Below are 24,498 nucleotides of genomic sequence, written 5' to 3'. Positions count from 1 at the left end.
ACTAAAACTTTTCACAACCTCTGGAAACAGTGATGCTCATCGTATAGAAAAAGGCAGTGCAAGAGAATGTTAGCATGGATACACATACAAACTGAATAAGAAGAGTACACTTTACTTAATCCGGTTGCAATTTAACAAACACATACAGTATACATGAACGGTATAAAAACTAAGCTGAATACTATTCAGTTTAACCGAGAGTAGTACTTAAAACTCAGTGACATATTCCAAAAAATGGTCATCAAAAAATTCCTCAGCTTTTCTCAGTAAACATTAGTGTTGGACAACTGTAACTTTAAATTAAGAAAAAAAAAAGTATTTTACTGGTTTCACAAGTATTTTCAGTCTTTAATCACCATGGACCCAGGAAGAAACATAACCGGTCATTCCTTTTTGGGCATTTTCTTACAGTTCTTTGATAACAAAAATTTCAGCAATCAGTGTAATTGTAAATACTGTCTTGTCTGCTAGAAATGTGTATGTTTTGGAATCCATAACGAGTGCCATATACAATAAGTCAACTTAAAAACAAAAAAGACGCATATAATAAATTCCTTTGGCAAACATGAGGCATTTGCTGCAAATATAACAAACAAGGCATGGATAATCATAGCTAACTAGTGCTGTAACTTAAAAAAAAAAAAAAACAATGAAACTCGGAGCTTTAGGATACAACATACAGAGAGATACCGCAATGCACAACAATCTCAGAGTTTAGATTGTACTCGGAGGTATTGATTGGAAAACAGAAAGAAAAGCGTTAATGCAGATAGAAATGTACAATTTTGGCAGAATGCTGAAGTTATGCAAATATACTGTAACTGGTACAGTTTTTTGCAACGTATGCTACCTGTGGCACACCAGTTCAGGCAAGATGCGTAAACACTGGAAACACATAAGGGTTTCAAGAAAAAAGTGCCTTGCGCTGTTTTAATTACGTTTCTATGTGTTCTTCTCTACATAACTACAGAAGAAAAGGAACATTTATATCACTACTCTTTCTGGGTGGGGGGTTCATTACAATATGAATGTGTTCTATTTAAAGTCGAGCACATGTGCTCCTTAGCTATTATACTGTAAGTGCTTCAACTTTTGGCCCAATGTAAGGAACCTGTTATGATGGTGAAGTCACAAAGCCTTTCTGACCACCCAAATACTGAGAGAAATATTTGCTGGTTTCCAATGTATATATATCAATTCCCAGGACAAAGCCAAAAGACGCAAAAACACTGCTGCTCCTGCCTGTTTCTGGTTATATAAATGTCATGGGATTAACATTGGCTGAGTCTTATATCAGGGGAGGTTAGGGCAGCCCCCTGCATCTATTTATTATATACAGGTCTAGGCTTGTAAATTTTGATATTTAATATTAAAATCCTTTACTGCAGGATGTCTTGTGACATTACCTCTGGAGAGATGAACAGTTTTTGTTTGCTGAATCACTTAAAGGGAACACTTTCCTTTTTGCAATAATGTTTCTTTATTGAGGTCTAATACGTTCCATGACCAATTCGCTAGAAAAGCTGAATATGTTCCAATCATGAATTTGAATCATCATGCCTTCCCTCAATTAGTAAAAGAGGGAGGCTCTGACGTTTTTTGGGACACTCTTTGTTTGTGAGATACACCTCCTAATGTATGAGTGCTACAGGCTAAACTGCTGACTTTTAAATTGGGTGTAGGCTTTTTTTGTTTAGACACTATAGGATGAGCAGCTCTGCCACTCACAGTTAGTAGACAGTATTAACGAGATGCAAAACTGCAGCATTATATCCGTGTAAACAGATCCCACCTGTGTGATAGTTTCTGGCAAATTAGCAGTTTTTTTATTAAAAAGAAGAGAAGACCATCCTAATTTCGACCTGACTGCCTTATAATAAACTAACAGAACATCATTCTTTTTACTATATTTTTAGTGAACACCAATGACTAATAATGTTTTGCAGCATAAGATTTAACCCATACAAAATGTACAGTATGTGTAAAAGCACTGCTTTATACAATATTAAGGTATAGTCATTCTTCGTTTCAAATTTTGAAAGACTTTTAAATCCCTGTAATACTGTCACTCATATACATCAAAATAAGACTTCATCATTGAGTAGTGTGAAAACAAGCATATACTGTACAATACAAGGGTGTTACATATCTAGTACTATTGGAAATAGGAAATCCACTGTATATTATCAAACAATCTGATCAATATTGTGGTCCTTCCATATACATGTGCAACACTTATGCAGATGAACTCTGTGAGTCCCAAAAAAAAAAAATATTGATTGTTCTATGTTATAACATATAGCCAAGCAACTTTTATTCCTTCTTCTGGCATATGACACAACCTGCATCCCTATCCAGCTTGAGAATGGGAATAGAGGGTCTTATTTATCGCTGGAGTGATGTTTCTGAAACATTCGAGTTTTATTTCTAAAGGACATAATATATGGCTTGCGCCTTCGCAGAATGTATTATGCATTTTAGTTATATGTGCAAAATTGGCATTTCTACTTGCAAAACTCCATTAATACTTGCTTTATTTGGCAACTATGCCATTTACCAGTCCAGCCCTGTCAGGACAAATCATCCCAGTATAATGAAATTATTTCAGCCACTTCAGTTGACAGGGTGTGTGTTGGGGTTGGTATAGTTACACCAGCATCTTACGTTTCTCAGCACCGAAGAGTTAAAATAGAGATATCATTACACACATTGTAGTGTTTAAGTGGGGAAAGTGCATTACTGCTTTTATACAAATAGTACAAGACAAAAGGGAAAATAAATCAATGAATAGATAGTGCTGTAAGCATGCAACACCAGGATAATACTACAACTAGCAGGTAGTCACAAAATGGGCATGTTTCGGTGTCTGTGTTGCAAAAATGTGCATTGAAGCTAAAATAAAGAGACAGAGCTGACAGTTGCCAATTTTCCTGCATACAGACTGATGGAACTGCAACAGGAAACTAGGCGTACATAACCATCAATACAATACTGTCCAACCGAGGGGACTCCATATTTACAGGTGAATCTGCCATGCTTAGTCTTCTCAAAAAATACCTAGGTGTGTTTTTGTAAATTAAAACAATTGTTCGTTATTTTCTCTTGCAAGCAATAGTCACTGGAATATTAAGACACTATCTTTGGAGATAATCAAGTACTTCATTCCGTTACAAAAACTGGTATAAGTGACTGTGTTTTCTGTTTGTATGCTTCTTTTTAGTCCTCTTCAGGGCAACTTCACCTATAAGTGAAAATAAAAAAGCACCTAGTGTTTTGTAGTTTTCTTTTTCTCTTTTCGTTAAAAAAGAATATATATCTAGATTTATATATATATCTATATATATATATATAGATATATAACATACATATACATTTTTATATATATGTACGTATATATAAATATGGAGCAGTTCACTTGTGTTATCTGTGAAACATGGAGTTTACAGTGTCCATTTGGAAGCTATTCCACAGAAGAGTAAGGAATGTTTTTATGGAGATTAGGGTTTTGACTGTGCCGGTTTCGGCTGCGTACTGAGGAGAACATCATGTTACATCCAAGAACTTTGCATTTATGCATCTCTCGCAAGTGCACTGTCTTATAATGAACCCGCAGGGTCCCCTTGTTGCTGTACATTTTGTGGCAAATGTTGCACATTATTCCACCATTACTCATGGCAAAGCTGTTGTATAAGGAAGATTCTGTCACATCATTGCCTGGTCCCATGAGAGAGGCAGAAGAATCAGCTTTCTGAGAGGACTCCTCAATGTCACTGGCAACATCAATGTCATCTAGCAGGATGCCCTCATCACTGCCCACATCAGACTCCATAGAAGAGTGGACACTGCTGCTAGACTGCATGCTGGAGGTCGTGCTCAAATCTAAGACCATGTAGTCTTCTGCCAGACTCCGTCCATACCCATTAATGTGGGAATCTTCTGTACCAACTGGCGAAATGGTATCTTCTCTAATATCCAAGCCCAAGGAATGTTGACCACCATATATCTTTGCCAAGAACTCATCTCGGAGATTGGGCTGAGAGGAGTCCAGCCCCATCTCATCCAGTTCTTTGGTCAACAGTTTGCGGTGGAGGTTAATATTGGCACTGTGTCTGGAAATAATGAGAAGATTGATAAATCAATAAAACAGAAAATATATACAACTCCACTAGATTACTTGGGGAACAAAATATTCCATATTATATTTTTTAATAGTAATTAATCTATAGTTCTACAATTCTTAATGAATTTTAAAAAAAAATCATAATTTCCAAATAATTCTAAAATGATGCTTATTGTATGCATTACACAAATTAAGCAGTAACATGCAAAAATGCACGTGCAATAAAGACATGCAATTAATGGAAACAAAATTACGATTTACCACAAAATGTGTTCTTAAAAAGAATGTACTTTGTTCTACACCTAACATTAAGTTAAACATCAACATACACAAGAATGTAAAGAATGTAAAGCTGTAGACACTGAGAACAATTCTGTGCGCTAATAAAAAAGAAATAAAAATATAAGAATATTGTTGCAAAACAATTACAGTATGATGTGTTATGCTCAGTTATATACCAAGCCTTGTTGTACAGACATACAGTTAGAAATAGTAGTGGACATATATAAATCTCCTGTAATAAAGCAGCCCGAAAACATCTGTACATTTTCAAGTAAGAAAATGAACAAAGACATCTGATTGCTTGCTACAAGTTTTCTTATGGTCAATAGTTTTCATAAGTGTCCCCATAATCCTTCACATTACAGTTAAGTAGGGCACTAACATGCCAAATCTAGCCTTGATACACCTGTCTTCAGTCCATGTAAAGAGGTTATGCAAAAAGAATAATTGCTGTATACTATTCACAATATATCTGCCAACTAGAAAAAAGTAACGTAGTAATATGTTATATGCCAGTTTAAGTATTTACACTCTAAAATAGGTTATCATACCTCACAACTCTCCTGATTTTGAAGGACTGTCCCATCGTCCCACCAGCGGGCCACATTCTCCCACAGTGGGTAAGGGGGGGATTTGGGAGGCCCCATGTCACTCGCCTATCTGGTTAGCACATGACATCTATTCACAGAGGGAGAGACTGGGAGAATGTTCAGCCTCTCCCAGAACACTGGGCATCCGCCCACATTGATGGGAATCAGGGGTGTGACTTGCGGTCACAGTATTGTCATTAGGCCACACCCCCTTGATGTGAAACTATGCCCCCTAATTTTGCCCACATGCCAAAGGTGCGCGTAAGTGTCCCTCTATGTGACAGCAAGAGTTGGTAGGTATGGGTTATGATAATGACAATGAAATGGTGAAATAAACATCCTACCCCCTAGAGAAGCAAGGCGGTGGTAGGTAATGCTAACGATGCTTGCACAGTAATTATTCCAAGGACAATGAAAATATTAAAGTTCTGGTTTTGTGTAGTGACAGTATTGGTTATAGTAGATGCAACTTTGATTTATGGGAAAGTATTATATGCATTTGTGAAAAGCGCAAAGATTACAACTATATTTGGCACCTGTATAAAAGAGATGAGTTGTTGTGTTCTAAAAATATTAAAGATGTGACAGGAATAGCTGCTTGAGTCTGGCGGTCTTCAAATCCTTTATATAATGGCAGAAATAAGGGATTACCCAGCATTCTGTTCTACTGCTGTTAGTGTGTACTGTCATGGGAAGGGGAGAAGGAAAAAAATGACCAATGAATCCACAGAAATTAAGGCGTATGTATAGTCTATTGAAACATTCCACTGTACTTGGTGAGGGTTGTTATCTTCTAATAAGTAGCAATGTCACATTGTACTGGTGTAATAGCCAGTTCCCCTGTACGCACTATGGTCTTAGGTGAGGACAAGGACCTCAAATGGAGCAGAAGGGCACTTCTGCCAGGTTCCATAGCTATTGACTTTAAGGGGGAAATTCATTTGTTTTACTCGCCGGCAGCCACTAGATGGCGCCCAATGGAGCAATTCAGTTTTTGTTCCATGCGGACACGAGCAGCTGCCGGCTCCAGAATTTCAGCACGCATCCCCCATACTGGTGAGCTGAAATGTGCTAAAAGTAGCCCATTTTGGACGCCTGAAAGACACTTGTCTCATCGTGCCTGGCGCTTTTGCCGGGTTTAGCTGTTTTTACATGGGAAAATGTGTAAGTGATTCTTTGGCAGAGTGGAGGAACTTGGAAGCAGTGCAGGAGAGGTGGGAAACATTAAAAAGCCTTCACAAACATTAAAAAGTGCACTATTAAAGGCAACAGACCTTTCTATCAAAAGTTTTAGGAAAAACACAAGGAAAAGGAAGCCAGTGTGGTTTGCGAAAGAAGTAGCAAATATTGTGAAAGCAAAAAAGATGGCTTTTAGGAGATATAAGCAGACACAAAATAATGAAGACAGAGATATATCTTGTTAGACAGAAGGAGACTAAGAAGGTAATCAGATGTGCAAAGGCACAAGCTGAGAAGAAAATGGCCCAGTCAGTGGGTATAGGAGGCAAACTTTTTCTAAGTATATAAGCGAAAAGAGAAAAACAAAAGGTGGAATAAAAAAAGTAAAGACAGACTGGGAGTCTTATTGAGGGAGACAATGTAATATCAGATAATCTTATTAATTATATTTTCTCAGTATTCACTACTGAAAGAGAGGGGAATGGGCCACAGTTAAGTTGCAGGGATACTCAGGAAAAAGAAACAAGTACAGTTACAGAAGAGAAGAGCCTAACAGAACTCTCAAAGCTGAAAGTGGACAAATCTATGGGGCCAGATGGGATACATCCAAGGATACTAAAAGAACTTAAAGAGGTGCTGGTAGCACCATTGACAGAATTATTCAACCAGTCATTAGCTACAGGAGTAATTCCAGAGCACTGGAAAAGAGCGAATGCAGTCCCACTGCACAAAAGTAGAAGCAAGGAAGAGGCAAACAACCACAGACCAGTGAGTCTTACTTCGGTAGTAGGGAAATTGATGGAAACACTCTTAAAAGAAATAGTTGTAGACTATCTCAAATCCAGCAATTTACAGGATCCCAAACAGCATGGATTCACTGGGGGGAGATCATGTCAAACAAATCTTATTGACTTTTTTTAACTGTGTGACTAAAGTGATGGATAAAGGTGGAGCCGTGGATATAGCTTATCTAGACTTTAGTAAGGTTGTTGACACTGTTCCACATTGCAGACTGCTAAATAAACTTGAAACCTTGGGATTGGATACTAAGATTATTGAATGGATATGATCTTGGTTGCAGGATAGAAAACAGATAGTTGCAGTAAATTAAGTGTATTCACAGGAGGTAAATGTTACCAGTGGAATACCCCAGGGATCTGTATTTGGAAATGGCATTAAAGGGAAAGTATGCCTTTTTGCAGATGACACAAAGGTATGCAACAGGGTAGACACACCAGGTGGGGTAAAACAAATGATTGAGGATCTAGGTAGACTAGAGGAATGGTCAAGAGTGTGGCAATTTCAGTTTAATGACAAAAAATGCTAAATCATGCATTTGGGGATCAAAAATCCAAAGGCTAAATACAGTATTACTGACACTATACTGGAAACTACCGAGGAGGAAAGGGATCTTGGAGTCACTTTTTCAGGTGACTTAAAGGCAGGTAAGCAATGTAACAAAGCAATGAAGAAAGCTTGTCAGATGCTTGGCTGCATTGGGAGAAGAATCAGCAGCAGAAAGAAAGAAGTAATAACGCCACTGTATAGGTCATTGGTACGGCCTCATCTAGAATACTGTGTTCAATTCTGGAGGCCATATCTTCAAAAGGATATCAATACATTAGAGATGATACAAAGAAGGGCAACTAAAATGGTGCATGGCCTACATTACAAAACATACCCAGAAAGACTAAAAAATCTCAAAAATGTATAGTTGTATGTATGGAGCAGAGAAGGGGACATGATAGAAACTTTCAAATATATCAAGGGTTTTAACAAAGTCCAGGAGGGAAACCATTCTTCAAATGAAGAGAAGCAATAGGACACAAGGACATGCACTGAGACTGGAGGGGGGGAGGTTCAGGGGAAATTTGACAAAAAAATACTTCACAGAAAGGGTAGTGGACAAGTGGAATAGCCTCCTATCAGAGGTGATAGAGGCTAAGACAATAGAGCAATTTAAACATGCATGGGATAGGCATAAGGATATCCTTACACTAAATAATGATCAAATAAGGTTTGAGACAAAAATACAGTATGGTGAAAAAAAAAGTAGTTCTTATCTGCTGTCACATTCTATGTTTCTATGACACAGGCGAACAAGGTCTCTCCTACTACTCTTTAACATTTGCCATTAAAAGTTCCTCAGCTTGCTTGTAGAATGTAGAAAAGAACTTGGTAACGATAACGAGGCCTAGGATAAATTAACATGGGTGTAAAATGTGGCAAAAATTCCCAGATGCACACAAGCTTTCCAGAAGACTAGTGTAAGTGCACTATGTGTGATTGCTGGAAAGGGATATCTCCTTTTTATTCTGTTATCCTAATAGTGAAATTAAACAAAAAAAATAAAAACCCTGACATGTAACTAGAATGCCTAAACGCTTTCATTTTCTGTCAGGCCAAACTGGATGCAGAAATACAGACAGCAGTGTACCTTTACCACTGTCAGCGTGAACACTGAGTCTGTTAACATAATTACATTGACTTTTATTCAATTAAATGTCATCTCTTGCTTAAAGGGAAGGATAAGAAGAAGAAAAAAACGACTGTGTCAATTGATTCAGGTGTAACACAATAATAAAGATGAACTCATGGCAGTGCATTAGTGCTGCACTTCATAACTTCGTAACAGGAGTTCATTCATAGAAGTCGATTTTCATTATGCCATCTCAGTTGAAAAAGAATTGATTGCAGCAGCTCTTGTCACACGTTTATCTATAATACTTTTGTTTAATAATCTGACACAATATATGTGCCTAACAGTGACCAGTAAAGCTTGCAACAAACTAGTTTTACTTCCATTGTCTACCCATACAGAATGCAACTCCTGTCCTATAAAATGTAGGTTTAATCCCAGTCATATTGGGCATGCTTAGTGATCTTATTATATGCTTATATCGAGCCATGCTATAACCCATAGTTACGATACTATGGGGTAAATTTACTAAGATGGGAGTTCTATTTAAGATGGGATGTTGCCCATAGCAACCAATCAGAATCCAGGTATTATCTTCTAGAAGGTGCTAGATAAATGAGAAATAGAATCTGATTGGTTGCTATGGGTAACATCCGATCTTAAATAGAACTCCCATCTTAGTAAATTTACCCCTATGTACGTGGGAGGAACCAGGTAAGTAAGGGAGACAAGTACAAATATCTTAGAATACTGTATATTGCTGTCAAAATTAGTTAAACAAATATGTTGGTGCCATAAGATTATACTACATATTGACAAATACTATGCTTTTACAAAAATATATAATAATAATTTTAAAAATGTCCTATTTGTCCTAAACTTCCTATTTCTATTAGCTCCTTGTGAGTTTTCCATAATCAAATTAATCATCCAATAGCACTTTCAAACCATGCTTTATTCATATTAGCCAGGTATAATTAATGCAAGCGCTAGGGAAGTCAGATATCCCCAAACAAAGAAGAGCCCCAGGCTGGACTAGAGATAACGATAGCTTCAAATCGCGCATGAAACAAGACTTGTAGTAAAACAGACTTGTCCCAAATATGCAAATCTCTGGCAATATAATCTGCATTTGCTTCACCATTTTACAATGTATTTCTAAATTGATTTCATAGTATGTTACCAGAGCTGGGAGGGTGGCAGGTGATTCATTCTGCTGCTTGTGGTTGGGTAAGACTTGGAACATATACGGCCATAGTGTCCAGGTGAAACATGAAAAATGTGGTGTCTAAGTGCAGATGGAGAGTAATATTTGTCATGACTGTTTAGACAATGTCACACTCTACATTAGACTATTGGATGAGGGTTGGGACGTCTTCAAATAAAATATCTAGTTTATACTGTAGGTAATTCAAAGGTTATGTGAATTCATGTCTGATGCTTTTGCATAAAGTCATAGGCAGTCAGTGCCCATAAATCCCCTCCACCTCCACCCCATAATATTACCATTTCCTTAGTATGAAAATTGTACTATGTGTATCAAAGGTGTGGATTATTAGATCTACATTAAAAAGATCTACAGTCAAAAGATTTACCACTAATGGTAGACATGCATTAGGTCTACAGGGTCAAAAGGTCAACATAGAATAGGTAGATATTAGAAAGGTCGACAGGGTCAAAAGGTTGACATGGAAATGGTAGACATAAAATAGTTTTTTTTTTTTAGGTGTTTTGTCACTTTTCTGCCACAAACAAGCCCCATTAGTGTACCACATCCCCTCGCGTGGTTTGCTTCGTATGATAAAGTTGAAAAAAAGTAAAAAATGAAAAAACTTCTGTCAACCATTGTGATGTCGACCTTTTGTCCCTGTCGGCCTATTGACCCTTTTGACCGAATGCATGTCTCCCATTAGTGGTTGACCTATTATCTGTAAACCTTTTTAGTGTAGATCTATAGACCGGATACCGTGTATCATTATGAACCTACAGTGAAATTACTTGAGGAAGGCGGAATTGTTGATTTATTCACAGTGCGTGTTAGAGAATTTGTATTAAACATTTTGGTATATGCATCTTTTCTCATCTCTCTCAAGCAGAAACCATGGTTTTAAAATGGAGTTCCAAAGAAAAACTGTTCCTGAACCAAAACACTCCAAAAAACTAACTATCCAGCCAAAAAGTGGTTTCCATAATGATCCTGTACATATTGATCCTGTACATAATCATCCTGTACATAATCATCGTGTATCGATCCATAATCATCACTGTACACCATTTTGTATTTCCATGTGCATTCACAAAAACATACATGCAATCTCAGCATCTGAGCATGAGAATATCATCTTGTCATTAACTAACTCATTACAAATTGCTGCAACTGGAAAAAAGTATATAAGAAAAAGGGCCAAGGCCTTGTGTACTGGTCATGTTATTAATTGGCATTAGTTGATTACAGAAGTTAAAGTTTTTGATTCTTGATCACAAGATTTATTTTATTAAAATTAAGGGACATGTTACAAGATACTGGTCAACTTCAGTTTTTGCTTTCAAGCCTCAGACTAGTAATGGAATAAAAAAAAAGACATAATACCTAGAATAATAGTAGAACAACAACATTGTATTAAATAATTTTTACAGCAATCAACTACTGTAATAATTACATTTTCACTAATGAATAAAAATTATCAAAATAAAATGCTTTAAGTAAGTGTTGTGCATTGTATGAATAGTTTTTCAATACACTGGACAACTAATAACTAGCAGGATACAGCAATATAGAAAGTCCACATGCAATAACCACTAAACACTTGTATTCTAATAACCATTAAGCAGCCAAGCATAATGATAAAAGCAGTTGCATTTTTCTATGCTCATCTAATGAAGCATTAACCACTGATTAATCGACTGGTTCTATTATTAATTTTGTTATTGTCACATAACCAATACTTATCAGTTAAAACAATTTAAAGGCAGACAGTGAGTCAAATATGCAATCTAAAAACCAAATGTATAGCTATTTATCTCGATATTATTCATATGGTAGAGAAAATACTCTGTTTTACATTATATAGTCCTCTAGATCTGGTTTGTGTAATTTTAACTGGTCATTGAAACCAGATAATCAGTTCAATATTTGTCTGCTAAAAAAAGCTGCCCGTGTATTGTAAAAGGCAATAAGATTACAATCCCCAAAACTAACAAAATATAACTTAAAAATAAAGGTCCTAATCTTGCGTAAAGTATAAAATTATAAAAAAAAATACTATGTAACATTGTAGTGTTATTTTTGTTTATGATTTAGGAATGTATTTCAATATTTGTCATATGTTGAACCAATGCTTTATAACAGTGGTTCTCAAACTGTGTGCCGTGGCATCCTGGGGTGCCCTGGGACACTTGCAGGGGTGCCTTGGATTGGTAGTCCAGGACCAATTCAAATTATTTATGGTTAATGTAATAGGCAAAACCAGTGCTGGTGGCTGTCAATCGATAATATGTGGACAGACAAGCAAATCTTGCCCCTCACCACACAATTGAACCTAAGGATGATATATAAACACAATTTACTTAATTTATATTTATTTCTAAATTTCTCAGTAAGAAACTTTTGGCCTAGGGGTGCTGTGAAAAAAAATCTGATTCTCTAGGGCGCCGTGATTCAAAAAAGTTTAGGAACCACTGCTTTATAACAATTACTCTTGAATAATCTAATTATTTAAAATTAAATTGTATGATTTATGAATTATTACAGATTAGGATCAAGGCTGTTCTGTGCTGTGTTTTTCTATGTCATTTGTACACTTATGCTTTTTATAGAAGTGCGTGATATACTGTATTTTGATAGTTTGTTTCCATGTGTAATTACAGTAAATATAATTTGGTGAATACAGACATATTCCTTCCATGACTGAAGTTGCTTTTAAGTAACCTGGATACAACAATAGCATCACTTGAAGTCTCTGTAAGCATGTCTTGAATATAGGAGTGTGCCTATTGTCAGACAGCATTGAGGAAGCAATCACGGGTAGCCAAATTTCTCATGATGTGGCTTACTCCTGATAGTAAAGCATTGTATAAACAGATTCAGTATGATATCCTGGTTGTTGGGATGCTGGCAGTCACATGAGAGACACCAGCATCCCGAAGTCAGAGATTAACTAATTTTATCCCCCTCCCCTAACCCTCTGGGGGGGGGGGCTAACCTCCCAGGGGCAGAGCCGGATTAAGGGGGGGCTCTGGGGTTAAGTACCCCGGGCCCTCCAATCTGAAAGGGCCCCCCGCCGCCAGCCACAGATCAGGTCTTATGTTACCGATCTGATCTGCAGCGGTAGCAATGTGCTCCCCTCTGACACCGCTGACTGCCCTCACAGCCGCCACAGAGCTCTGCTGGGCTGCCTGCCGAGTAACAGCTTAGCTGTTCAATGGTGTGTGTAGCTGCAGCCTGCACTCCAGGCAGTCATGGAGCCGCAGCAGCTGCAGACACCATGGAACAGCTGAGCTGTCACTTGGCAGGCAGGAAAAGCAGAATTCCTAGCGTGGCAGAGCATGTATTGCAGCACCGGATTTACCGCTATGTAACAAACGTACCTGCCTAGGGCCCGGCGAATGTGACCAGGTTCATAGAGAGGGTATTTGTGACGGAGCACTGCGCTGGATGGCTAAAGTCAGACTCCGGCAGGTGTCTAATCGCAGCGATAACAGCCTGCCAGCAGTGCTGGGTGCTGCTAGCGTGCATGCTAGTTCCTTCTTCTGCATTGTGCATCATGACCTCGCTCACAAGGGAGAAGAGCAGCTGGGAGGCTTGGGTCGCGCTCAGAAGAAAGACAAAAGACTAGGTATTTGCTGCGCCGGCCTGCTATTAGTATTGCTGGAGATGGGTGCCTGCTTCAATCAGGGGAGGGGGCACACTGATATATAAAGCTATATATATGCCCATCCCTTATAATGCTTATTATAGCAGTTCCCCCCAGCCCTTTTATAATACTTATACTGCATTGGCAGTGACTGTGTATGTATATATATATATTTGAAGATTGGGCGGCACTCCACGGCAAGAGCCGTGGAGCGACGCCCAATCTTCCTATTTCCTGCATAGGTCCTCACTGGTTCGTGGGAGGGAACCCAGGTGCCACAAGTTTCATGTGGAGTGCTGGTCAAAAACTGAAGACTATATGCCCAGTACTCCCCTAGTACAATTTATACAGCGTGTAGCATATATATATATATATATATATATATATATACACAGTATATATATATATATATATATATATATATAAATATATTATACTGTATATGTATGCATTTGTATTATGGTTTTAATTTTAGACCTGAGCGCCCCCCTGTCTTAAGTCCCCTGGGCCCCCAGAAGTCTTAATCCAGCTCTGCCCAGGGGTGGCAGCTATGGCTAACCATTGGGTGTGGGGGGTGGCTAGGGCTATCCCCCAGTGCATAACCCTAACCCCTCTCCCCACAGGACCTAACCCTAATCGTTACCACAATGGTGACTGTTGGTCTTCTAGCGCCGGTCTCCCACCGTCGGCATCCCAACAGACGGGATGCTAAATGCATCCCATATGTTTAGGGCTTGATGGTTAGTACAATGCAAATTGGCTATAATTGCTCCCGTGTTGCACAAATGGCGCTAAATGCATATCCTATTCTGGATACAGAGTTGTACCCTTCCTTGCGGTGTACCTGCCCCTTATCAGTATGTGTAGCTTGATTGAAATCATCACTACCAAGGTGCACTTGTATCAGCAAATACTTGGCACCAATTATATTTGTATCTCTTTCAAGTCTGCATAGCCAGCAATTCTGCCAGTATGGCCTTTCTGAACTCTGCCTACACAGGGCTGGACTAAGGGAGGGGTGACAGGGGTGGTCATCCCAGGGGCCGCACACACAGGGTCGGACTTCCCAGAGCTACTTCTGAATGCATAGTGCATACAGAGAGGCAGTCTGCATTCAGAAGCAGCAGCTGGGAGCGAGACAGACAATGAAAAAAGAGACCCATGGAATGACCTCCCACAGTGAAGACCCTGCTGGCAAAATCTGGGGTGGCGCAGACAGTGAGGAAGGAACCCATGGAAGGATCCCCGCAATGAGAAACCTGCCAGCAGAGTTTCACACTGAGGACCTGGAGAGTGCCCTGATAGTGCCGTAGAGGAGGTGGTGACACTGCTGTGGGTAGAGTCCTGGTTAACTGTGTGTGTGTGTGTGTGTGTGTGTGTGTGTGTGTGTGTGTGTGTGTGTGTGTGTGTGTGTGTGTCTGTCTTTATGTATGTTTTGTCAATATTATGAGAATGGACCCATACAACTTTGTTGCCCAGGGGCCCCCACAACCCTTAATCCGGCCCTGTGCCTACATGAGAACGTCCCGACAAAAGCAGGGGAGAGAAAAATTATCTGTGGAACATAGTTTGCGTTCAATAATTTGGGAACTACTAGTGACTATTATTATACAAGCCTTTTTTTAGTGGTTTCCAGGCAAGGGTTAAAGGGGCAGATTTGTATTCTTGTTATCACTTGTTACTACAGTCATTTTAATTGGTGCTCTAACTAATCAGGTCCTTACTGTCATATGTTTGAAAAATGGTTGGAGCACCATTAATAATGAGTGATAATTAGAATATCACTCATTCCTAAATCTGCCCCATAATTCTATGATTTCCTATATGATAACATTGCTATGACGAATACGAATTTGTCCACAATTGTATAAGTATCCCATACAGTATGTACTGAAATTCTCAACTAGAAGTGACCAGAGTTTACACTAACATTACACTGAGATTAGTAGGATTAGTGGGCTGAACACCTGAAAGCATTGAATGCATGCACTTAAATCAACAAACTTCTTGGGACAATAGCGTGCTGAAATTCTACATAAGGAGAATAATGAGAATTCTATAATGTACAGCTATTCTTATAGCAAAAACAAATAGTAAAATGTAACAAAAACACAAAATGGAAACAGAATGATAGTAAATAATAGCTTTGCACAATCAAGTTAGCAATTAGTCTTAAAGAAATAATATTTACCCAGTTACATTTCTAATTTTCCCATTGCCCCAATTGCTCCTTCATCCTCTGGGTGCAATCCGGATGGTCTGCATTAAAAACAAACAGAAACAAACCACACCCATAACTCTGGAATCATATCCTTAGCTTCTTAGAGTACTGATAGTGGGGGCAGATTAAGGCCTAGATGTATTGAAGGTTTCAGAATTCAGAAAGCTTTTAAAAGCTAATTGAAATTATTTGGTAACACAATGTTGTAGTCTGATAGAAACAAGTAGTTCCTCTAATAAATAATTGCACCAATTGATAAGGTGCTATACTGGACAATCCTTACACACTTCGATACAAGTAGGCAGAAAGCATACTGAAAGACATAAAATAGTGTGGCACAGTCACCTTGCTCACATGAATGTCATGTAACTAGAATACAATGAATAAATCTGCCCCAAAATTATACATTAAAATTTATGATTACTTTCATCCTCTGTTTATAGATGTACAGGGTGCAATTAATTTACGAATTGTAATCCAAAATCTTAATGTGTTCAGAGTTCCATCTGGATTATCTCTAAGGCCAGAAACACAAAGTGTTAAAAGGATTGAACCACCACCTACAATAAAAGCCCATAGTGTATCTAACACAATCAGACTTATAAACAGAACAGCATTCCAGGCCTAGGAGAGCAGATAGGAGCCAATCAGGTATAACATTTCCCAACTCACAGCCAATCACAAGCTGCCTTGTTTAGCTTGGAACACCCTGCTGTTTAAATTTGTTTTCAGCATTTTCCATCAGATCATGTTAAAGACCACACTTGAGTTTTTAGTGCATAGGGTGATGCACCATTTTAATAAGTGTGCATCTTAAATAAGAATACATGTGGAAATGTAATATTAATAATACAAGATTACTCCTTATTTGTGTTGATGTGTTGTGTAGTAAGCAGATTCCACAAAGATAATTGAACTGGGCACCAAATGTATAGACAGCAAACATAATTTACTGATAATTTTCATAGTATATGACTGTCATGACTATTAATTTGACTTTTAATTACCTACATCCTCAGTTTTAACTTACAGGTTAAGTTGTAAGAGCTGACCGTACTGTATAAGAATGTGTTAATGTTCCCAAACATTTCAATACAATGAGTTGGGAATAGCAGCCATAAAGAAACATACCATTCCTTACACAGTTGTGGTTTTATGTTGTAACCTTAACAGTAACTACAGTATGCTTTACAGAAGAATAAGCATGTAGCACAGAAAGAAGGAGGTGAGGATGCAGGAAGTCAGTCACTTAAATGTCTTACAATATGAAACAAATCACTCAGTCTAGTCACGGAGGCAGCTCCCTCATCACTCAAATTATACACTTGAAGATAAGCTCCCACCAAGCCCTATTGGGGTTTGACTAATTTACTGCACAGATAGTGCATGTCTGTTGTAATAACAGGTAGGATGCATTGGGGTCGGCCATTTATCTGGATTATACTTCTATGCTCAGTTCACAGTGAATTATGCTGCCTACTCTCTTACTCTCTTTTTCATGAGCCCTTTATCCCTCTAGGGAACCTTTAATGTGGCAGGCAAACAAAATTAACTGTCTTGTCTAGTCAACAAGGGGAGATTCTCAAAAAAGGCATTTCACTTTGCAGAGGAAGCAATGTATTAGCGTGTCCACTCCAGGAATGCTAATCATCTTCTTGCACCCCATGCTGTTAGGTGAGTAGAATAAGTCCCAAATTAGGATTTCCTTCACTTATCTGTACCTGGGAATAAGTATAGTACCTTTACAGCAAATCAAATGGGGCAGCTGAACACATACAACAAGCACTAAATACTGTAATATAATACATTTTACTGCTTCCAAGTTGGTTAAGGAGCAAATTTCAAATCTGCCTACTGTAAATTGAAAACAATAGGAATTTTCTTTGGAAAGTTATCACAATATAGATAGTTATTAAAATTATTGTTATTAAAATAAGTATACTCTAACTGATTATATAAGCTGTTATATAGTTCTAACAATGAGTATCTTTTACAGAGCTCTCATCTTTGCCGGATGGCTTATTTAACATTTGTGATATAAAACTTATGTAGGGTCTTTTTTTCTTTTCTTTTTTTATTATTATTATTATTATTATTATTATTATCCTTTTAATGGTGCCACAAGGGTTCCACAGCGCCTAACAAAGAACATAAACATATGAGCAAATTAAGAAAACAATGAATTACAGTACAAGACAATGTAGAACAAATAAATGGTATATAAACATTTCTGCATCAGCGGACATGACAGTAAGATAAGTATTAGTGTGGCAGAAACCATGGGTTAGGTGCAATTGTAGGGAGCATGCAGTAGAAGATAGTCTAGGTAAGAGAAGGAAAAGCACATGAGGGGAGAGGGCTCTGCTTACATTCTAAAGGGCAGGGGCAGACAGATGGGGTGACACAGATGGGGTAACCGTGAGCATGGAACAGAGGGTTAGGATGAGAGATGGCTGGGTTTGATGAAGAAGTGGGTCGTGAGAGCCCGTTTGAAGTTTTGTAGAGAAGTGGGGAGTCTGATAGGAAGAGATTAAGAATTCCAGAGTTAGGGAGTGCACATGCAAAATCTTGGAGGTGGTACTGGGTGGAAGAAATCAGTAGGCAGGAGAGGTGACATGCATTTGTGGAGTGAAGAGGGTTGGTGGGAGTGTAAAGAGAGATAAGGTCAGTACTGTAAATGAGAGAGGAATGGGTAAGGACTTTGTAAGGAAGTGTGAGAAGCTTGAATTGTACTCTGAAGGGGGAGCGAGTGGGGCGCTCGTGTGGGGAGGTGGACGTAGTACTTTTGGAAAGGAAGATGAGCCATGCAGCAGCAATGAGGATAGATTGGATTGGAGAGGCAGTAGTCAAGGCCAGATAGGAGGAGTTTACAGTAGTCTAATCTGGAGATGACCAGTCAGTAGATGAGTGTCTTAGTAGCATCCAGGGTGAGAAAGGTTCTTATCCTAGAAATATCTTTGGAAATGGCAGGACTGCGAGAGGTACTGAATGCATGATTTGAAGGAAAGGAAGAAGTCAAGGATAATGCTAAGACAGCATACTCAAAGGATAGATGAGATTGTTGTGCCATCAATAGATAGTGAAATTGTGGAGGTGAGGTTATGCAGGAGGGTGGAAAGATGATCAGCTCAGTCTTAGACACGTTAGGTTTAAGAAAGTGCTGGGACATCCATAAAGAGATAGCAGAGAGACAGTTGTATATTGAGGAGAGAGGGGGAGAGGTCGAGGAAGGAAAGGTAGATTTGAGTATCACAGAGATGATATTGGAAGTCAAAAGAGCTAATGATATCTTTCATCACCTAAAAAGGAAGTGTAGAGAAAGAAAAGGAGAGATCCAAGAACAGAACCTTAGGGGACACGAACTGTTAGTGGAAGTGTGGGGCAGGTATGCGGAGATAGAAGGAATGGTCAGAGATGTAGGAGGACAGCCAACAGTAGGCAATATCATGAAGACCAAGGGAGTGAAGTATTTGCAGGAGAGGGTGGTTAAGTGCAGAGGTGAGGAGCAGAAAGAGGATGAGAGATAGTGGCCAGCCAGCATGCATGAAATTGAAGCACAGCAATGTCAGGGCCCCATGGCTCTCCCAGTCCCAGGCGGTGGGTGCATGACATATCTCCCTACATACTGAGGCACCACTTAGAATGAGGGAGAGCCTCAGGAAAATATTAAAACCTGGCAATCGGTATAATTTTCACTGCTGGGCCACCCTGCAGGTGTACTACCTGTACCCTTCTTATGGCACCCCTAGATACATGCAAGAAAACGTCTTCCAGAGGAGAGGCTAAGTGAAGTGACATGAAATCAGAATGCCTTACCTAACATCAAGGGGGGTCATTCCGAGTTGTTTGCTCGCTAGCAGATTTTAGCAGCATTGCACACGCTAGGCCGCCGCCCTCTGGGAGTGTATCTTAGCTTAGCAGAATTGCGAACGAAAGATTAGCAGAATTGCAAATAGAAATTTCTTAGCAGTTTCTGAGTAGCTCGAGACTTACTCCTACACTGCGATCAGCTCAGCCCATTTCGTTCCTGGTTTGACGTCACAAACACGCCCTGCGTTCGGCCAGCCACTCCCCCGTTGCACCAGACACTCCCGCATTTTATCCTGGCACGCCTGCATTTTTCCGCACACTCCCAGAAAACGGTTAGTTTCCGCCCAGAAACACCCACTTCCTGTCAATCACACTCCGATCACTTCAACGATGAAAATTCTTCGTTCGGACGTGAGTAAATGTACTAATTTTGTGCTAAAATACTTAGCGCATGCGCACTGCGTACCATGCGCATGCACAATTTTGCCTTAATCGCTCCGTTGCAAAAATCGGCAATGAGCGAACAACTCGGAATGACCCCCAATAAACAGCTCAGAAAGATAGGATAGTAGAGATAAACTATTTACAATGGGAGCTAAAGGTATTTTTTTTCCAAGAGGAAATTGTTTTTGAATGATTTGGTATTGTAAATTATACAGCTGTTTTGTTTTATTTTACTTTCCATTAAAGGAACGCTATAAGTATTCCACTGTTATTTAAATATAGGGAAGATTTTATAAATCTACCTCAAAACTGGACATTCTCTTTAAAGAAGTAAAAAAAAAAAAAACAAGTAGTTGAGAGCTAAGTAGTGCTGAGCGCAAGATGCACAGTGGACAGTCTTAGTTTGCAGCCCTATACCTTTCAATTACATGTGCCCCTCCCCGAACTTTATAAAGTGTTTGATATCACCAGTCCTAATGGTAAAAGATTTACATTATTTAGCATCCAGGTCGCCAGTACTTACAATGTTTTTCAGTGGTTTAATTTAAAACTGCAAATGTATCATATTATAATAATTTAAATGACTAATGTAACAACTGGAAATATACTGTGGATGATATTAAATAAGTAATAAAGAATTAATTAATGTATGATATATTCCTGTAAAGTGTGCCCAGCCCTCCATTAAAGAGATGTCCACTCATTTTTTGTTTTCCTAATTTATATCCCCCAATCAATATTAAAATTATCTGGTAGGATTTTATTGCTTTCTTATTCTTTCCAATTGTTGAAAAACAATATTCCTGGCATGTTTACATATATGAAACAAATGTTTGCTTTAGTAATTCAGTGATACACTCTCAATGTATTTTCCATGCACGATGTTACAATATAAATAATATTACAGCAACATTGAGTATGAAAAAACACAAGAAAAAGGATACACAATCTTTAGAACATTTTAAAATCTGTATGTTTTAGAAAGCAATGGTGGGAAGAAACCCATAAGAAAATACTAACCGTAATGTGGCACCTTGTGGTGAATAAGGCAAGGAGTTGTATGTAAAATATAATACCTGGCAGCTTACTGTAAATCACTAGCATATTGTAAAAAATAAAAATGCAATTCTTTTTATTATGTGTGATAATTTTATTATCAAGTGTGACTTTTACATTTAACATTTTGGCCGGTATTCAAATGTTTCTGCCCCCTCCAGCACCCAATTGGGACCACCGGCAGCTATTCAATTGTTTCTGTCGATGGGTATCATCATTTCAGGTTGCTTCCCTTGGGAATGGCGAGCTGAAGTAAGCGTAAAGGGACCCATTTGGGGGTCCAAATGGGACTTTTCGCAATTGCGTCCATTACTTTAGTCGGGTTTAGCCGCTTTACGCGGCTAAACCCGACTGCTATAGATGCGATAAGCGCAATAACTGGACAATTGAAATTTTGAAGCCTCAATTTTTCATATGCATTATTTTAACTGATTCAGTATAAGGCATCAACAAATTAAACCAGTCGATATGCAAGAAAGTTTCTGTAATCCAAAATTTATTTGAATAGCAATTTCTAATATGCTTATTCCTATACACTAGTTTGCCCATATTGTAATAGTTCAGACTGTATTACAGAGCAAGTTTGAAATACACCAAGTATAGGCATACCATGGCTGGCAAATTACACTGGCTTTCCCGGACATGCTGCAGAGCCAAGTATTGCCTAATTATACTCTATTAAATGTTTTTCATGATTACATTCTACTGTACTTTCCTGCCCACTGCTACCGCCATATTTAGAGAAATCAATTGTGCCAACCCAAAAATGACCACTTTTCAATAACTGTACAGACTTATTTGCACAGTAGGTATAAAGGTATAAAGACCGTACATTTTAGAAAAAGTAGAGAGTTGATCTTTTTCCATAGGGAGATTGAGCTAATTGCTCAAATTTAATTGGCCATCAGGTGTCTGACTCACTATGTGATCTGTGATTCATGATGAGACTGGGATATAATAGTGTACAAGGGAATTTATAATGGTCAAGAAGAGGCTGTCAAAGGGCAACTTTGGTCAAAAATAAAGGTTGTCGGACCTTATATTTGCAGGATTATGATTAATGGCACTAATAATGTGGATGATTACTGATATGTGCATCTCCTGTAGTTTATCATATTGCACTGCCTGCCTACGTCCACAATAAACATGCTATCATTTACCTCTTTATTGAAGGCACTGTTCCTCTGAAAGGAACGCTTTCTAATTACTTGGTAATGTTTTATGTCTTAAACATTTTGCAGCTCTGGACCTTGCCAACTGCTCAGTGTCTTTCTGTTGATTAATGGCATTGTGTTTAATCAAAATTTAGAACCAAGCTCCAGTGTCTCTCGTGTGGAGACTGCAAACTGCCAAAGCACTTAGTGAAAGAAACGTGGTTGCAAACAACTGCAACAGCATATCTGATTCCAAAGCCATGGGGTGCTATTAACCCTTATTTTGGCTGCAGTACAGTGAAAATAAAAATAAGATTAATTATGTTTATGCAGCTACAGTAATACTTATTCTGTATTAGACGCATCAAAATCTGGACAGTTTTGCCACTGAATTAAATCTTACAAATGTTATTTTTTGATGGAGTATTAGGAGGCTGATGCAGAGTGAGTTCTACGCTGTGCAGCATACCTTGTGTGAGATGGCTGTGTGTACTGAATACCCAGAAAGCAGACTCGTGTCTGTCTGTGTCCGGAGTGAGGTCATAGGATGAGTAGGGTTAATGGCAAGTTATCTCACTTGTGAACACATTCAGCACTAAGCCTTGGAGAGAGATGAAGTGGGTGGAGATAAAGTACCAGCTAGTCAGCTCCTGTCTTGTTACAGGCTATGTGGGAAAAATGACAATAGGAGCATGGTTTGGTTAATACTTTATCTTCAACCGAGGCTTAGTACATAGACCCCACAGCCTGAAACACAGATACAAACATGCCAGACAAACCTGTATTATTTGAGGGTGGTCATGTTAAAATACTTGTTGATGATGATAGTCGCTTGCAATTGGCTAATGCTGGCAGGTGCTTTTGTCATAGGTCATGTATATATTATCTTTTGATATGTGAATTGTAAGAAGATCAAGATGTTTATTGATGACTAATAATGCGCATTTTGCAAGCAAAACAAATAGTTTTAAAAAATGGACGTAAGTATATGTGATGTATGCCTGGCTAAATTGTGCCTCTACTGTTCTGGTGCCAAGCTGAACCCATCTTGCCATGCGTATGTCTCAGCAGATGGGGCTACATACAGTATGTGTTGGGTATGGGATGCCGGTGGTCAGTATACCGATGCCAGGATCCCGGCCACTAGAATGTCAAATCTACACCTCAGTAAACAGTAAATGTGCCCCTTATTGCTGTATTTTTGTTCTAGTACACTATTACCTGCATTCCCCATAGTGCCCTCTATGCTGCTTTTTATATAAATGTGTCCGTATGTGTGTGTATGTATACAGAGATAAATAAATATCCCTGTCATCAGGTAAGTTGTGTGGCAGGTAAGTCCAGCTGCCCTTGAGAGGGTGACATTCAGCGATTTAGGGGTACCAAAATTAAATTATATCTTGTCCCCCTTTACCCCACCCAAAAAGGTTGTGATACCACTGGTCACAATACTTTTATATATACTGTATATATATATATATATATATATATATATATATATGGTCTCTGAAAAAAAGAGGGCACTCACCAAATTTTCATAAAAGAAAGTCAGAAGATCATTTATTGGTACATCCGTAGGTCGACATTTCGATCATATTAGAATGATCTTTGTCAAGACAACAAAAGCAGTGTTGTTGGTGACAGAGCACCAGAAGCAGCATGATGCTGCTTCTGGTGCTCTGTCACCAACCACACTGCTTTTGTTGTCTTGACAAAGATCATTCTAATATGATCGAAACGTCGACCTACGGATGTACCAATAAATGATCTTCTGACTTTCTTTTATGAAAATTTGGTGAGTGCCCTCTTTTTTTCAAAGACTATTATCAGGAACTCACTATTCCTTGGGGTTGAGCACCACCGTGTTGGCCCCTACTAAATACAGCCTTGTGCGGATGTCTACGGCTTCTATATATATATATGTATATATATATCTTTTGATACTGATATCTTGTTCTAAGTTTTTTTAAGCGGAAAAAATAAACCATGACACTGTAAAAACACATGAAATGTAAAAGTTGCAGGAAGCCATGAACCAGCTAACAATTGAAAGACATCTGAAGTTAGGTAACCCCTAATTTATTAATGTGATATAAAGTGTTATAATATTTTATCTAAATTCAATACTGACATTTAAATAAGTATGTTCAGTGGAAAAAAAATACAGAGCTTATTATTACATTTCGCTGCAATGTTTTCTTCATGTTTGTTGGCTTGGAAGTGTATTTAGTATGTAAAAATGTCTTTCTATTTGGGCATTTTATGTCCAATAACTCATCCCATTTAGTAGGTTTTCAAAGAAGTAAAAAAAAAAAAAAAAAAAAGAATTATTTGCCAGGACAAATACATACATTTTTTAATGTAGATTTT

General features: G+C 38.4%; 1 protein-coding gene across 3 annotated transcripts in view; it reads right to left on the bottom strand.

Moving 5' to 3' along the window:
- Positions 1-327: 327 nt before the first annotated feature.
- Positions 328-24,498, bottom strand: part of BNC2 (basonuclin zinc finger protein 2) — an 843,848-nt gene continuing 819,677 nt past the window's right edge. For 2 of the 3 annotated variants that reach the window (XM_063914186.1, XM_063914187.1), the window contains one exon: positions 328-4,109. In XM_063914186.1, the coding sequence (XP_063770256.1) occupies positions 3,461-4,109 (649 nt within the window). In that variant the 3' untranslated portion in view covers positions 328-3,460. Of the gene's footprint in view, positions 4,110-15,634; positions 15,703-24,498 lie in introns of all 3 variants that reach the window. The other variant, XM_063914188.1, reaches the window with a different exon arrangement.

Source organism: Pseudophryne corroboree, chromosome 1 (genome assembly GCF_028390025.1).
Source record: "Pseudophryne corroboree isolate aPseCor3 chromosome 1, aPseCor3.hap2, whole genome shotgun sequence".
NCBI classification, from domain to species: domain Eukaryota; kingdom Metazoa; phylum Chordata; class Amphibia; order Anura; family Myobatrachidae; genus Pseudophryne; species Pseudophryne corroboree.
The sequence above is the reverse complement of the archived record's forward strand: the minus strand, read 5'-3'. Positions and strand labels throughout refer to the sequence as shown.